Source organism: Pediculus humanus, genomic scaffold (genome assembly GCF_000006295.1).
Source record: "Pediculus humanus corporis 1103172108255 genomic scaffold, whole genome shotgun sequence".
Classification (NCBI taxonomy): Eukaryota; Metazoa; Arthropoda; class Insecta; order Psocodea; family Pediculidae; genus Pediculus; species Pediculus humanus.
Genome location: NW_002987824.1, coordinates 215,006 through 230,832, shown reverse-complemented (window position 1 = coordinate 230,832; position 15,827 = coordinate 215,006). Strand labels below are relative to the sequence as shown.

The window sequence follows — 15,827 nt, the reverse complement described above, 5'->3', positions numbered from 1 at the left end:
CATTTAAAATAATAACAATTATTAAACGAAATAAACGTTTTGTAAAAATGTCACAATTTAACAAATTTTTCCTGGTATACTTCTCGAAAAGACTAAAAATAAATCCTATAAAATAACATTCTACCATATGTGATTAAGGAAAATATGAAAAATTCATAAAATATATTATTCGAAAAAAGTATAAACGTTAACGTTAAACAAAATAATTTTATAAAGGTAAAGTAAAAATAATTTCTTTTCCTCGATGACCTGAATTTTTTGAGTTCTCAATTTTCACTAAAAATATTTCTTCGTTTTACTTACTTTGGTTTCCAACCTGATTTGGTAAAGAATGAATTACACAAAAGCAAAAAATAATTTCAATAATTAAAACCTTTGAATTCATTTTAAATTTCATTTTTACGTGAAAATAATTATTTTATAACGCAAAATAAAGAGAATTAATAATCAATTAGATGTCAGTGCTAATCTTGACATGAAGCCAGATAACGAAAGTTAAAAATGGATGACGGAAATGAAATGATATTAATACTTTATTAACACTGCAATAAAACTTTAAATTATTTTTTTTTGCAACCGATTAACAAATCATTCATTCGTTAATATTTTAAAATTAATAAAATGCGAGTTTAAATCGTTGATATAATTTTTTTTTAAAATCAAGTAACTAGCTTTTGATTTGACTAACGTAGTACAAATTTGTCCAAATTAACTTTTCTTAGCTATCATGTTTAACTTATCACATCCGTCAAAAGAGATGTCAAACCTTTTTTGTTTGTTGCTAAAAAAAATGTCTCCTTAAACGGTGGTTAAAACATGGAAGCTTATTATTATTTCTATCATTATTATTATTATTAATATTATTACAATTGCTTATCTTGGACCCTTTGTTTGAATTAAAATAAATATAACGACGTAGATATTAAGATATTGTGTGTTTAATTCATCGGTAAATAAAGTAATATTTATTCATGAAATGTTCGTAAAATGTTTACATTGTAAGTGCCAATTATAAAACCAGATGCATCCTTTCAAATCGAAAAAAGGAAGAAGAAATCGATTGAAATATGTTTTTTTAAATAACAAGTGAAGTTTTTTTTTTTTTTTAAACTGAATCATTTGATTGTTCGTAATTGATTTTTAGCATGGTTTTTATACGAACATAATAAAACGATTTTTATATAGATATACCGTATATATGAATTTGCGTGCGTTTGGATTTAATTCATTTTTTTAAATGAAAATGTCTACAGAAAAGGATCGTATTTTTTATGCCAAATTAGAAGCCTTGAGAGATGTCAGGTAAGTGAATAAATTTTACACCGATCTGTAATTAAAAATAATTTAATTACGTGTGTATGTTTTCTTCACAACATTATACAACACAATTACAGGGCTAAAACAATTCACATGGAAAAATTAAAAGCACGAATTTTACAAGAAGTGGAAGCAAAAGATAGAGAAGAAAAATGCCTTTTAGATTACAAACAAGAAATGGAAGCACTTACTCAGGAAAAAATGGCACATGTTGAAGAATTAAGGCAAATACATTCGGATATTAATTCGGTGAGTTTTTTTTAGTATACCTAATTATGCTGTTTTTTATTTAACCTAATTTAAATAATATTATTATCAACTTACTCTGCTCTTAAATTTTGTTGAAAATAAAATAAATGAGATTTTTTCATATATACACAGATGGAAAATGTTATAAAGCAATCTGAGGAAGCTAGAAACAGAGCTCTTGAAGCAGCTCGAAGATTTCATGATGAATATTTACCATTAAAATTGGAAGTTGATAGAATGAGAGTCGAATATTTAGGTTTAGATCGTTTACCTGATCTTCATGAATCTGATAGTGATTTAATTGGTCAAGAGTAAGTTTTCTATTTTATTTTAATTTTTTTTGTTTTATTAATTAGGGAAAAATGTTAAGTCATTTTAATTTGTGACTGATAAGATTATCTGAAGAGTTTAGTTAATATTGACATTTGAGAAAGGAAATTTTATGAAAATTATCATGGCGAGGGTGAGAAAGAAACTTTAATTAAAAACGATAGCGAATAAGTTATTAATTCAAATTCACTTACCTTTTGCATTTATTATTGTGTGACAATCGAAATCACTGTATCACATGATGCCATTAAAATAATTTAAAGATTAGTAATATTTTATATTAAAAATTCTTTAAATTTCACGTTTAGTTTTTTTCAAAAACATTTTCCTCCGCCAAAACCGGATTGGAGGCCCGAGCTTCATTTTGCTGCTGCTGCTGCCGCATCGACTTTTGCTATGGCGGCACACCAAACGCACGCCGCAGGACCTTCATCTGTTTTTTTACCTCCTCCTCCACATCCACCAATAAGTTTAGGACCCAGCCACAGCAAAGCTGTACAGGATTTGCAAAGACCAAATATTCCAACTTTGCCGGGACCGACGCCAACATTTAGACAACAACCTCCACCAATGAAATCGTGCCTGTCTTGTCATCAGCAAATTCATCGTAACGCTCCCATTTGTCCTTTATGTAAAGCAAAATCAAGAAGTAGAAATCCTAAAAAACCTAAAAAAAAACCGCCGACCTGAGAATGGATTTCTCAACTTGATTTGCTCAAGTCTTATAGATAAATTTTTCTTTTTTTTTTTTTGTATTCTCTCTTGCGATTAAAAGGTCTTTTTAGGCCATATTGTGCCATACTTTACAAGAAGAAGAAGAAGAACTTGCGTAACGGATTTTTTTTTTTTTTTAATTGTATAAATCCGTTATGTATAGTCTGAAAAAAAAAAAAAAAAAGAAAAGAAACTTTTAATGTTTAACGACAAAGTTTTTTTTTTTTTTTTTAGTGATCTCACACAATTGTAAATTAATTAATTTTTCATTTTTATAACGACAGTACTGGATTATTATTATTATTATTATTTTATGTTGTAATTTAAAAAAAATTTCTCTTTGAAATAATTTATTTAATTACTTTTTTAAAAACTTTTTTTGTTTTTATTATGAATCCAATTCAATCAAGTCATAATTAATTTAAATTTTTACCAATCATTTAATTTTAAATATGCCTTATTTGTAGATTTCAGTGCCAAGTCATTATTATTATTATTATTATTTTTAAGAAAATGTGATGTATGCCAAATAATTTAAATAACTAATTAATTTTAATTAGTTTTTTTTTGCTAACCTTTTATTTATTTATTTTTAATGACATTGAATTATATTTTTCAATATCGTCATACATTTTTAAATTTAAGTAATAATAATAATAATAATTTAGTTATTATTATCAAGTTATGTAAATTATTTTTTTAAATTAACAAATCCACAGTACAAATAATTTATTTATTTTTTTCATTTTTATTATTATTATTATTATTAATAATTTTTTTTAACGTATTTTAAAATCTTGCATTTATTTTTTTTTAGTTTAATTTTTTTAGTTTTTTTTTGTACTTAAGTTTAAATAAAATTTTAGGTTTTAAGTTTAATTTATTATTATTATTATTATTATTGCATATTTTCGTTTTTAAATGCCATAAACAGTATTATTATGTATTATTATTAAGAAATGTGGTTTGTGATGAGCATAATTTAATTTTTTTTTTAAAAAAATGTTAGTCAAACAGTGCCATTAATAATTATTTTAATTAAATTTATAATTTGCTCCGTTTGAATCGATTATGTAATGTATTAAAAATGTTTAATATTTTATTATTATTATTATTTTTTTTTTTTTTATAAAATAAAAACCATTTGCGTAATTTTCTTAATAAAATTATTAATTTATTTCACAAAAAAAATTTTGTTTTGATCGAAAAAGTATTGGTGCCTTAAGCCAAAATAATAATAATAATAATAAATTTTTTTTTGAATAACTACGAACCAAAATTCTGGTAATTTAAAATTAAATTTTGCAAAAAAAAAAATTTTTTTTTTGTTATTTTCAAAGGAAATTACGCGAATGGATAATAAAATTGTAATAAAAATTACAAATTTAAATATTTCCATTTTATTTCTTTCATTTTTTATTTGTAAAAGAAAAATTAATTATTATTGACCACCATTGAAAATTATTTTTAATGAGACTGAATTAAAAAAAAAAAAAAAAAAAAAAAAAAACTAGTCGATTGAAATAACGGAAAAAAAAATTAATCGAAATTTTTAAAGACTATAAAAAAAACTTTACTAGTCAATAACGAAAAAAAGGGGGAGAGGGAAGGACGAAAAAAAATTTTTTTTTGGTTTTTGACACGTCGAAAAAAATTCTAATAATAATAATAATAATAATTAATTGTAAATTTCAGGGAGCAACAAAAAAAGGAAAACGAAATAATTTTTTTTTTTTTTTTTTTTGTAACGAATTTCTGCTTGATAAATATATATAAATAAAAAGGGAAATTACGTCATCAGTTTGTTGTCAAACAATATACCGTGTTTTAATAAAATTTTAATTTAATTTAAATATAATTTCTATCAATTTATTTAAATCATTTTAAATATCCGTTAAAAAATTTTTTTTTTTTAATTTCAACATGTGGCATTAATAAGAATTTTTTTCCTTCTTTTATTTATTTATTTGGACAACAAAGACATTTTGTGTTTATTTTTTAAAAATAAAATTTTATTTAAATATCTGCCGGAATACTTTCGCAACCTTTAATCCCGAGACCGGTTAAAATAAACGTACCTCCCAAATAAGGACTGTTTATCAAATCCTCTTTTGGTGTTTCGACTGTGGCGGATGAAACGTACAGGTCCTGTAAATCGTCACCTCCGAATTGAACGCAAGTTATGTATTTTCCAGGCATCGGAATTTTAGTTATCAACGTTTTCGTATTTGGATTTATGCAGAGAACGCAGCCACCGTTGTAAACGGCAAGCCATAAATTTCCCATCGAATCGATCGTCATACCATCTGGAATTCCTGGAATACCATTTTTCGGCAGTTCAAAAATTACTCTTCTGTTACCTAAAATATGTATATTTTCGTTAAAATTTACATTAACAAAACAAATAATAAATAAATTTAAATTAGTTAACGATAATTCGCAAATAATAATAATAATAACTCACTAATTTTTCCCGTTTTAGTGTCGTAATCGTAAGCGTCAACGCAATACCTTAATGAATCGGCATAATAAAATGTTTTCCCGTTGGAACTCCAACAAAGTCCGTTACTGATACCGACATCGTTAAAAGCGACGCTCATTTTCGAATCTTTTTCAAAACAGTAAAAGCTTCCCTGTTTTTCTTCCCATACCCCATTGACCAAACCACCCATTGTACCGGCAAAAACTCTTCCCGTGGGATCGCATTTTCCATCGTTGAAACGATTTCTCGGTTTGTCTTGTTCGACCGTGTGTAGTACGTTCAAATCTGTTTTTTTAACGCTGTTGCTCACTCCATCCCATTTCATAATAGCTATTGAATTACCAATGGCGACAACAAACTTGTCGGTTGTGTCTTTAACTGGAATGATTAATGAAACAAACGGAGCATCTGTAAAAATACCAAAAAAAAAAAAAAAATTAGACAATTAATAATTTTACACAAAAGGTTAAAACAAATGAGAGGGGAGAGGGAGAAAAAAGAGAGAGAGAGTAAAAAAAAAAAAAAACAAAAATTCGGTGTAATCGATTTCCCTTATCAGACATTTTTGTGTCCTGTTGTTAAAATGAAATTATCACAGTCAGAAGAATTTATTTCAATTCGCGAGAAATCGTTTACGTAATGTTTTATACAAAAATAATAATAATAATAATAATAATATTTACCGACTTTAGCTTCGTGTAATGTTTTTGTCGATGGATCATATCTAAAAACCATGCTCCTGTTAATATCGCACATGTACATACATTTCCTTGTTTTATCCCAATGAAGTCCTTCTCCGCAGGCCATACGACCGGTGATTTGTTCCAAATTAAATTTAAGCATCTTAAAAATTAAATTAATAATATTAAAACATGACGTAAATGTAATTCGTTGACATCTTCAATAACTAAATAATTTTTTTTTCCTTTTTTTTCGGGGCCTCCATAATTTTTTTCACGGCTAATAAGGTTCGTAGAAGCCATACGTTAAAATTTTTCTTTGGTAAAAAAAAAAAACGTTCTTTTCTTGTACGTTGTATATCATCATCCCTAATCTAAGTCAAATTTAATAAAAAATTAATAATAATAATAATAATAAATAACGAATTGAAAATATAATATTTAATTTAACAAACAAAATTAAGATGTTCACCTGGTATTTAAAAAAAAAAAATTATTTATAATTTACGTTATTTATTATTATTATTTCTCTTTAAAAAAAAAAAAACATTAAAATAAAAAAATACAAATAAAGGAGGTTTAAATTTACTTATACTCACCTTAAAATATTATCTGGCAAGTTGATTATAAGTTTTCCAAATGGAATAAAAAAAATATATAAAAAAAATTTGTATATATAATTATTGATGAATTTAATAATTTAAAGTTGCAGGAGATTACTTGGGGTCATTATTATTATTATTATTATTATTATGTAACGGCATGCAACACGCCAAAATGAACACGTTATTATTATGATTTGTTATGGACTTTCACCTTTCGTTATAATGAAAGCGAGATGTGATCAAAAAGTCTAAAAAAAAAAACAATTCCTAAAACCTAAATTAATATTTAAATAATAATAAATATTACATTTTTTATAATTAATAATTCATTTTATTGAAATTTTCTCCCTTGGAAAATTAATTTTATTTTAAAAAATATTTCTTATTTTAAAAATAAAAAAGTATATTATCAAAATTGTTTCAAAACATTATCAAAAAAAAAAAAAAAATATTTACCTTATTTTTTAAATTCAAAAATAAAAGAATGTCATTCGTCTCGACTTTACGTAAGCAAAAAAAGTACCTAAAAACATTTTCCACAAGTTTTCCCACATAATTTTCTTTCATCCATTTCAAATTTCTTCGAATAAAAAATATATATTAATAAAAAAGAAAGAAAACTATTTTTTGAATTAAAAATAAAAAATAATAATGATAATAATAGTTATATAAAAACCTTTAAAAATGATTGACGTCGAATGAAATGAAATGAAATCAAATCCCCCAAAATATGTCCGATTTTATCTAAATTCATTTTTTTTTAAATTAACATAAATTTCAACGGTTCGCAGACTTTAGTTTTTCTTAATTACTATGATTTCTAATACCGATTACGTTATTCTTCAATTGATAAATATTTCGAACCAAAAAATAAATAAATAAATAAATGATACAAAAATCATTTGGAAATAATTGAACCGACATCTATTTCCAAAACTTGTAATCCTTTTCCATAAATTGTTAATATTATTTTATTATTATTGTCTGATGAACACATTTTCGCATCGATTCCTTGAACGTCAGAAATTGATGTCATATGTTGATTTAAATATTCCATTTTATATTCGTTATTTAATAATGACCATTTCCACAATGTTATTCTCTGATCAATTGATGCCGTTATTAATATATTCTTTAAAATTTTTGCACCTGAAAAAATATTATTATCATCATTACAAAAAAAAAATTCTTTTTTTTTTTAATTTTACATTTTGATGTACCCGAACTTACCGGTGATTTGACACGAATGTACGTTACTATTATTCCATAATTCTTTCAATTGTATTTTATTTTCGTTTATTTGTACTTCGGAAGCACAAATTTTATTATCGTCTCCTCCTGTTATTACAAAATATTTTCCGACTTCGATTTCGGTGAAAGCGAAGCAATTAATTCCCGACTGATGAAGTCGAAAACTGTTTAATTTACCTAATGTAAAATTATCCGTCAAATGCCAAAAAATCATGTTTCCATCCGTGAGCATGCAAACGACGTAGAGTTTGGATAAAACTTTTAATATTGTGATTTTTAAAATGCAATAAGAACAATTGACCGAACACAATAAAGTTAATTCTTTTTTGAATGAAAAAATTCTTATTTGACAATCAGAACATCCTGCAGCAATCAAATATTCGTCTTTGGTCTTTAATACGTTAATGCACATGAATCGGGTGTCGGGTTCAGCAACGGGTTCAGAATTCTTCCAGTGCCTGTCTCTTTCCTCCAATTTATGATTAATTATCTGTTCGCATTCCAATGATTTGATGTCGAATTTCCAAATAATAATTTGTCCCTTTCCTCCAGCCGAAAAAATTATAAAATTATTTACGTCGTATAAACTTTCTTCTATGGCTCTAATGCTCGATACGTGAGTTTTGAACACTTTGAGAACTTTTAATTCTTGGCCAAAAATTAAACTGATTCGCATTGTTGTGTCTTCGCTTCCACTTACGATTATTTTTTGATCGGTATCCAATATTTTTAATGTATTTATATTTTTACTATGAAAACCACTTCTCAATCTTTTTATTGCATTCAAAATTAAATCCTTTTCAAAAATTTTGTTTTCTTTTATGTATATAAATTTTAAAGTGTCATTATTTAATTTGAAGTGACAAGACCTGTGGCCACCACTGCAATCTAAGCTAGCTATAATTTCTCTGTAGTTGTAACTCCATACAACAAAATTCACTCCTTGAAAACCTAAAATTAACTTATCGTTCTTGTATTTAATCATCTTCCAAGGCCATTCAATGGGAAGTTTATTAGTGCTTAGGTGAACAAAGTTGCTGCTAAAAGATTTAAGCACACCATCTCTTCCAATACTAAATACAGTTTTCCCTTCAATCATCATATCTGTAACACCTAAGTAACTATGAATTTTTTTAAAGCAAAAGATTGGATTGCAGTCACCTTGTAAGTTATATACATTAATGTTGCCCATTCTGTCACCAATTACTAAATTCTGGTCGAGAAGTAAAGCACAAGTAGTCCATCTTTCTTTGCAAGCAGGAAGCAGTAATTCTTTCACAGAAATTAAAGATTTATTTACATATTTCCAAAGAACTAGTTTTCCATCTGGTCCACAAGCGAGAATATGATTTTCAATACAGTGAATAGAGTATATTCTACCATTAAAGTATTTTTTATCAATAATATCACTTTGAGTTTCCAAATCAATAACAACCATGTGTCCTTTAATGGAACCTAATACAATGTAGTTTCCCTCATATGAAACTTCTAATAAACAGTAATATGCAAAATTTTCATTTTTATATACAAAATCTGTTTGATTGTCATTATCGTATATTATAGTGCAACAACCGCTAGTTGTAAAAACAAATCCATTTTTAATAAAGCAAACTCTGTTTGAAAAATTCTTGTCTGGTTTAATTATTTTTTTCGGATGGTACAAGTTAGATTCAGAAATCAAATAGTGCCAACTGACTGTATTAATCCCTCCATCTTCTCCCCCTGTCGCAATTAAATTTGAGCTATTTAAAAAGTGTAAACCTCGAATTCCACCATCTTGATGTAAAGATAAAGATTTTAATAAAGTTCCATCTTTTCTCCAAATAATTAATTGAGAATCTTCCCCAGCAGATATAAAAAATTCATCTATAATTAAACTTCTCCATACTCTGGCTGTATGACAATATAATACATGAAGAATTTCAATTTTAATATTCTTCCATTGGTTCAAACAACTCAGCGAATCTTGTGTATTAATGGTCCATATTCTTAAACTTCTATCATCTGATGTTGTGGCCAAAATTTTTTTTGAAATGTTAACTTCTATTGAAAATACAGCACCCTAATGTATAAAGTACAATTAATATTTAATGTGCAAAGAAAAGTTTTACTTTGAAATACTAAATAGAAAACTTACATTGTGTCCTTTCAATCTATGTAATAAGTTTTTGTCTTCATTTAAAAATGGAGACCATATTAAAATTTCTCCGAATACAGTTCCAGCAAAAATAATGGCTTCGCTTAAAGAACATTTAACTATTTTGCAACTATATCTAAGAATTCTAATTAAAAAAATTATATTTAAAAATTTAATGATGATTTAGTCTTAAAATTTTTTTTTTAACATGATTTTTTAAAAGTTAAAAATTTTCATTTAAAAGGATACAAAATACATCTTTCACTGAAGTGGAAAATATTTTTCTTTTCTTTTTGAATTAAGTTCCAAGTTTCGAATGAATTATGAGCAGTTACTAGACCAATTAAATTATTTTTAAGCAAAACAACATCTTCAATCCAATCTGAACATTGTATCTGAGAAATGCAACTTACTTTGTTTTCAGATTTTTCCCATTCGACTAAAGCTAATCGTTTTCCTCCTTTTATTATTAAATAATCATTTTTAATATACAAATTGTGAATTCTTTCATCCAAAAAAATCGTTTGGGTAAATTTTAATCCCTGAGGTTGATAAATGAACAATGTCCCACCAATGCCTAAAAACTTCAAATTTAGTAAGTGTCGTTTAAAAATGAATACAAATACCTTTATCAAGATAAACCTAAATAAAACACCTGCAATAATGTAATTTTTAAAATTTGTGAGGCACAGGACATCGGCTTGTAGAAAATATTCCTTGAAGAAAGGATTCATAATGGTTATTTTACCTTTCTTCAATTAAACAATATTAAATTCAAGTACCAGATTCGAAAAAATTCAAAAATAATTTTATGAAATAAAAATAAAATGTTTTAAAAAACATTTTTTACGAATAAATGATCGCCATATATATGAATATGCAGTTATTTACGTATTTTGTGCGCTAATTTTGATGTAAAAAAAAAAAAAAAAAAAATCATTAAGTCAGACAGGAAGTAATTCGAATTTACAGGAAATTAACCGTTCGTAACGATTAATGTCGCTGTAATTTTCAAAATCATTATTTGAAATTAACGCGCATGCGTAGTAATTTATAAAAATTAATATATTTAAGTTCTTTGTGAAAGTTCAGATTGATTTGAGATATTACGCGCACTTTACTAAATTTATAATTTTTAACAATAAACCGTCTCTAATTCTCTTAACGTAAGTCTTTTGTTTTAATCGTTGAATTTATATTCAAATAATTACTAATCCATTTTCATTTCGATACGTGCTTTTTTGTAATTTATATTTCTTTTGTCTTGTATTTAATTATTTGTTTTTATAATTTGCATCGTTAATGAACCCTAGTTTTTTTTTTAACTGTTTAATTTTTCTAGTTTCAAAATGAAAATTCTATTTTTTATTGCTCTCACCGTACTTTCCATAAATGCTGTGTCATTTTACGATCTTGTCATGGAAGAATGGCAGCTTTTCAAGGTAAATATTTCTCTATAATTTTATTATTGCACTTTCACACACAACAAAAAAATTATTGATATTTATAACGACCGTTATTCCTTTTTTTTTTCTTAAAAGGCTGAACATAAAAAAAATTACAACAATGATGTTGAAGAAAAATTCAGAATGAAAATTTTTATGGACAATAAACAAAAGATTACAAAACACAACACCAAATACCAAAGAGGTGAAGTCGGTTATAAATTAGGATTGAACAAATATTCTGATATGGTAAGTCACAATTACATATTATTTTTATAAATAATTTGTTAAAAAAAGAAAATACTTGATGATAATTATGTGTGATTTTCAGCTTCATCATGAATTCATAAACACTTTTAATGGATTCAACAAAAGTATTATTCCACCTCATCTAAGATCAAACAATGGTAAAACTCACCTTAAAGGTTCCTTTTTCATTCCACCTGCCAATGTTAAATTGCCAAAACATGTTGATTGGGTTAAATTAGGAGCTGTTACTCCTGTCAAAGACCAAGGTCATTGTGGGTCATGTTGGGCATTTAGTGCAGTAAGTAAAACAAAAATCACATAATCATTTTCAAATAAGATATTTTTTTTAAATTTAATTTTCCTTTTAATTTATTGAATTTTCATTCGAGTATTTCTACCATTATGAAAAATGAGTTTTTTTTATCAATGAATTGATATTTAGTCCATGTGTAAAGTCCTGTAAAAAAAACAAAAAAAAAAAAAAAATATGAATCACACATAAAAAAAAAAACAAAATAACAAAAAAAAAAATGATGTCATGTTGATATATCTAGGATTTACACTTTAAAATTAGGCATTTTTATTTAATTGATCTAGTTTGATTTAGCTTATTCAGCAATATTTTATTTGTTTCTCATCCAAAATAAAACAAATGAGTTAGAAAAACAGGCTTTTTAGACATTTTAAAAAATTTTTCTTATAAAAAAAAAAGAAAAAAAAACTATTTTTTAAAAATAACTTTTTAATCTGTTACTCATTGGCAAGAAAATCATTTAAATTTTTTTATAACCGCTCAAACAACTTTTTTTTTTTCTTTATTATCGAAAAACAAGCCTGAAGGTAAATAAGATTCTTAAGGTCGAACAGGTTAATCGTCGTACATAAATGAAATTTAAATAAGCAAAACAAAAACAAAAACAGAAAATTTTTTTCTTCAATTTCTTATAAGAATTTATCCTTCTCTCTCTCTCTCTCTCTCTCTCCTAAATAAAAAAAAAAAAAAAAAATTTTTTTCACTAATTAAACTAAACTTGATTTTCTTTTTATTTTCTTTTTTTTTATTTGAATTTTTTCGGGTCATTTAATTTCAAGTGTATCGACGTTATTTTTTTTATTTTGCTGAAAAACAAATAAATTGTCACAAAGTTCAAAGTTTATGATTATTATGAGATAACTTATACGTTATGGAAATTTTTTTTTTTTTTGTCGACATCGTAAATCTATATTATTATTATTATTATTAACAGACGGGAGCATTGGAAGGATTACATTTTAGAAAGACAAAAGTATTAGTATCATTGAGCGAACAAAACTTAATTGATTGTTCAACCGAAGAAGGAAACAATGGTTGTAATGGTGGTTTAATGGATCAAGCTTTTCAATACGTACGCATAAATGGTGGTATCGATACGGAAAGATCTTATCCATACGAAGGCAATAACGACGTGTGCAGGTAACCAACTACAACCTGAACACTACAAATCACGACCTGAAACAAGAAAAAAAAAAAAATTTAAATAAAGGATTTATTTCATTTCAATTTTATTATTTTATTACAGATACGAACCTGAAAATTCGGGAGCCATCGACACGGGTTATACCGACGTTCCTTTAGGAGATGAAGATGCTTTAAAAAGTGCCGTCGCAACTGTTGGACCCGTTTCCGTTGCCATAGATGCCAGTCAAGAATCATTTCAACTTTATTCAAGCGGCGTTTACTTCGAACCTAATTGTAAAAACGAACCTGAAAGTTTAGATCACGGAGTCCTTGTCGTGGGCTACGGAACGGATGAGGAAACTCAACAAGATTATTGGTTGGTGAAAAATTCATGGGGTGATTCATGGGGTGAAAATGGTTACATAAAAATGGCAAGAAACGCAGACAATCAATGCGGTATCGCAACTCAACCTAGTTTTCCACAAGTTTAAACTTTAGTAATACAAAAGGCACAATCACGAACGAGAACCTAATAATTTACGGACAAAATTTTTTAACAACAATTTTTTTTTAAGCACACGAGTGCCTTTTTTAAAAATGAGGCAATAATCAAAGAGTAATCCGTACTTTTTAAACAAAATTTTTTGTCAGCAATAAAAAAAACCTCAAAAAAAAAATAAAAAAATTGCTCACCATTAATGTGTTTATACTAATTATTATCAATAATAATAATTTTATTATTTTTTTTGTAAATGAAAAATGAGTAGAAATATTATTTTATCGTAATTTAATATTAATATTATTTATATATATATATATATATATTATTAAAAATTATTTTTTACTACTATTATTTAAAGCCTTTTTATTTTTTATTTTTATTTCTACATAAAAATTTTTTTGACTTTAAATTACGAATTAAATTTCATTTTTTGAATTTGACTCAAAGTCATGTAATAAGAACCAATTAATTTAAATATCTGAAAATATAAAAAAAAATAAAAATAAATAAAAAGTTTAAAAAGAAAAAAATTTTTTTTTTTAGTGACTAATGATAATGATACCGTAATAAATGTAGCACAATTTAATGGAAATATTTTTAATGCTGAAAAAGAAAATGGTTTTTGAAGCCTTTGTCGAATCATTATGTACATAAATTTTTTATCATTGTTTTTCATTAAATGAGTATCGAATAAAACATTTCCAGATTTTTGCCACTGAAACAAATAAAAAAAAAAAAAAATTCGATAAAAAAAACAATAAAAACTGAAAATAATGATAAATTGTTAAAAAAACGAACCTCGATCGAAAACGATTCTCCAATGTATGACATTAAAAAAAAAGTGAGAGACGAACCTCCTACTACGAAAAAAACACCAATTTTCTGCGGGAGAGTCCACGAAAAAGTCTGAAATTCATTTTTAAAAACAATCATTCATCGTTATTAACAACAAAAAAAAAAAAAATGTTTGTTTGTTGTTGACTCACCGAAGTTATTACGAAAGCTGGTATGCAAGTATGAATAAGAATATATGCTAATTCAAAAAATAAAAAAACTGATATCATATTTTTTAAATTTTCATACAACCTGCAAAATTTAATACATTTTTAATAATAATAATAATATCTACAATTACTTTAATAAAAATTTTAATTGATCCGTTTGTATCGAATGAATATTTAAATACCTTAATAGAATTTGATGTTGTTTAATCCAGGATTTAATAATATCATCATCATCATCATCATCGTTGTTGTTATCCAAATAAATTTTAATTTCTTTCAATAATAAATTATGATAGTGAAGTTGAGATTTGTGCAAAACAATTATGCTTAATATAAAATTATCTACGACGATGCCTTTTAAATTGACAACGAAAAAACTAAATGTCAATATTATGATGATGATTTGAAAGAGGGGCGTGAAATTAAAATTTATACCCAATCGTATGACGATCGGAGTAAATTGTTCATGTACGTTATTATAATTAACGATGGAATTGTAAATAAATGGCAAAAAAAATGCCGATGTTGAAGATGCGTTGACGAGTAATTGAATCATGGCAATTATTTTGACTCCCCTAAAAAAAAAAAATTTTTTTAGAAATAATACAATATTTTTATTTACCTTATAAAACAGTTCAAAAAATTTTTTTATCGTGAGTCATATACGTTAATTCATACCTAGAATGTTTATTGTGATATTCGTTAAAATCACTAACATTTCTTTTTTGAATTTTTTTTTTCATTTCATTTATTTTCCTTTGTATTTTATTCGTTTCGACGAGATGATGAATGAGTTTTTTTTTTTCTACGTTTATTAATAAAATTTTTAAAATATGTTGAGTGCAATGAGTTACCGATGAAAGACTTCCACAAAGTACGTTCATATCATTTACTAAATAAGGTACGGCTCCATATTGCCAAAACGTCACGACTATCTGTAAAAATTCAAATTTTATATTATATATTAATTAATATTAATTTTTTGTAATATATATATATATTTCTCACCAAAATAATTTCCGTAAAATATTGATATCCTGCCATAAAATCTCTTCCGTATTTACCAAAACATTTTGGATGGTATCTGTAAAGTGGCATTCCAAATATCGTATTAAGTTTTTTCTGAAATATTAAATAATCCATGACTAAAATACAAATGAAATATTTTCTTTCTATTTTATTTAAAATAATAATACTTTTAAAGTTAAAAAAAATAAATAAATATTTAATAAAAGGAAAAAAAAACACCTGATGACAATTTATTTACCCCGGTAATTTAACTTTTTAAAGAAAAGTTTTTAACTTTTTTTATTTAAAAAAAAATCACTAATTTTTTTTTTTTTTAAATTGTTAATATAAACGAAATTTAAATTTAATTATTTATTTTCTATCCTTTCTTTTTCTTTTTTTTTTTACATATTATT

The 15,827-nt window shown here is 25.4% G+C and overlaps 5 protein-coding genes across 5 annotated transcripts in view; 2 read left to right on the top strand and 3 right to left on the bottom strand.

Moving 5' to 3' along the window:
• Positions 1 to 1,243: 1,243 nt before the first annotated feature.
• On the top strand, positions 1,244 to 2,586 carry Phum_PHUM479630 (uncharacterized protein; the record flags this gene model as incomplete). The annotated part of the gene is made up of 4 exons (XM_002430405.1): positions 1,244 to 1,302; positions 1,395 to 1,566; positions 1,699 to 1,877; positions 2,205 to 2,586. The coding sequence occupies 4 exons, from the start codon at positions 1,244 to 1,246 to the stop codon at positions 2,584 to 2,586; spliced, it is 792 nt and encodes a 263-aa protein (XP_002430450.1).
• A 2,040-nt stretch (positions 2,587 to 4,626) lies between these two features.
• On the bottom strand, positions 4,627 to 5,935 carry Phum_PHUM479620 (Regucalcin, putative; the record flags this gene model as incomplete). Its single annotated transcript, XM_002430404.1, has 3 exons — positions 4,627 to 4,970; positions 5,075 to 5,500; positions 5,776 to 5,935. The coding sequence occupies 3 exons, from the start codon at positions 5,933 to 5,935 to the stop codon at positions 4,627 to 4,629; spliced, it is 930 nt and encodes a 309-aa protein (XP_002430449.1).
• A 1,202-nt stretch (positions 5,936 to 7,137) lies between these two features.
• Positions 7,138 to 10,499, bottom strand: Phum_PHUM479610 (WD-repeat protein, putative; the record flags this gene model as incomplete). Its single annotated transcript, XM_002430403.1, has 6 exons — positions 7,138 to 7,180; positions 7,373 to 7,526; positions 7,608 to 9,690; positions 9,766 to 9,901; positions 10,015 to 10,222; positions 10,421 to 10,499. 6 exons carry the CDS (start codon positions 10,497 to 10,499, stop codon positions 7,138 to 7,140), a joined length of 2,703 nt encoding a protein of 900 aa, XP_002430448.1.
• A 615-nt stretch (positions 10,500 to 11,114) lies between these two features.
• Positions 11,115 to 13,388, top strand: Phum_PHUM479600 (Cathepsin L precursor, putative; the record flags this gene model as incomplete). The annotated part of the gene is made up of 5 exons (XM_002430402.1): positions 11,115 to 11,207; positions 11,307 to 11,459; positions 11,542 to 11,757; positions 12,707 to 12,912; positions 13,019 to 13,388. The coding sequence occupies 5 exons, from the start codon at positions 11,115 to 11,117 to the stop codon at positions 13,386 to 13,388; spliced, it is 1,038 nt and encodes a 345-aa protein (XP_002430447.1).
• Positions 13,389 to 15,075: 1,687 nt separating this feature from the next.
• The window catches only part of Phum_PHUM479490 (leucine-rich repeat flightless-interacting protein, putative), a gene marked incomplete at both ends in the record, with an annotated part of 4,727 nt that continues 3,975 nt past the window's right edge, over positions 15,076 to 15,827 (bottom strand). The window contains 2 exons of the mRNA XM_002430401.1: positions 15,076 to 15,081; positions 15,412 to 15,525. Coding sequence (XP_002430446.1) covers positions 15,076 to 15,081; positions 15,412 to 15,525 — 120 coding nt within the window. The remainder of the gene's footprint in view (positions 15,082 to 15,411; positions 15,526 to 15,827) is intronic.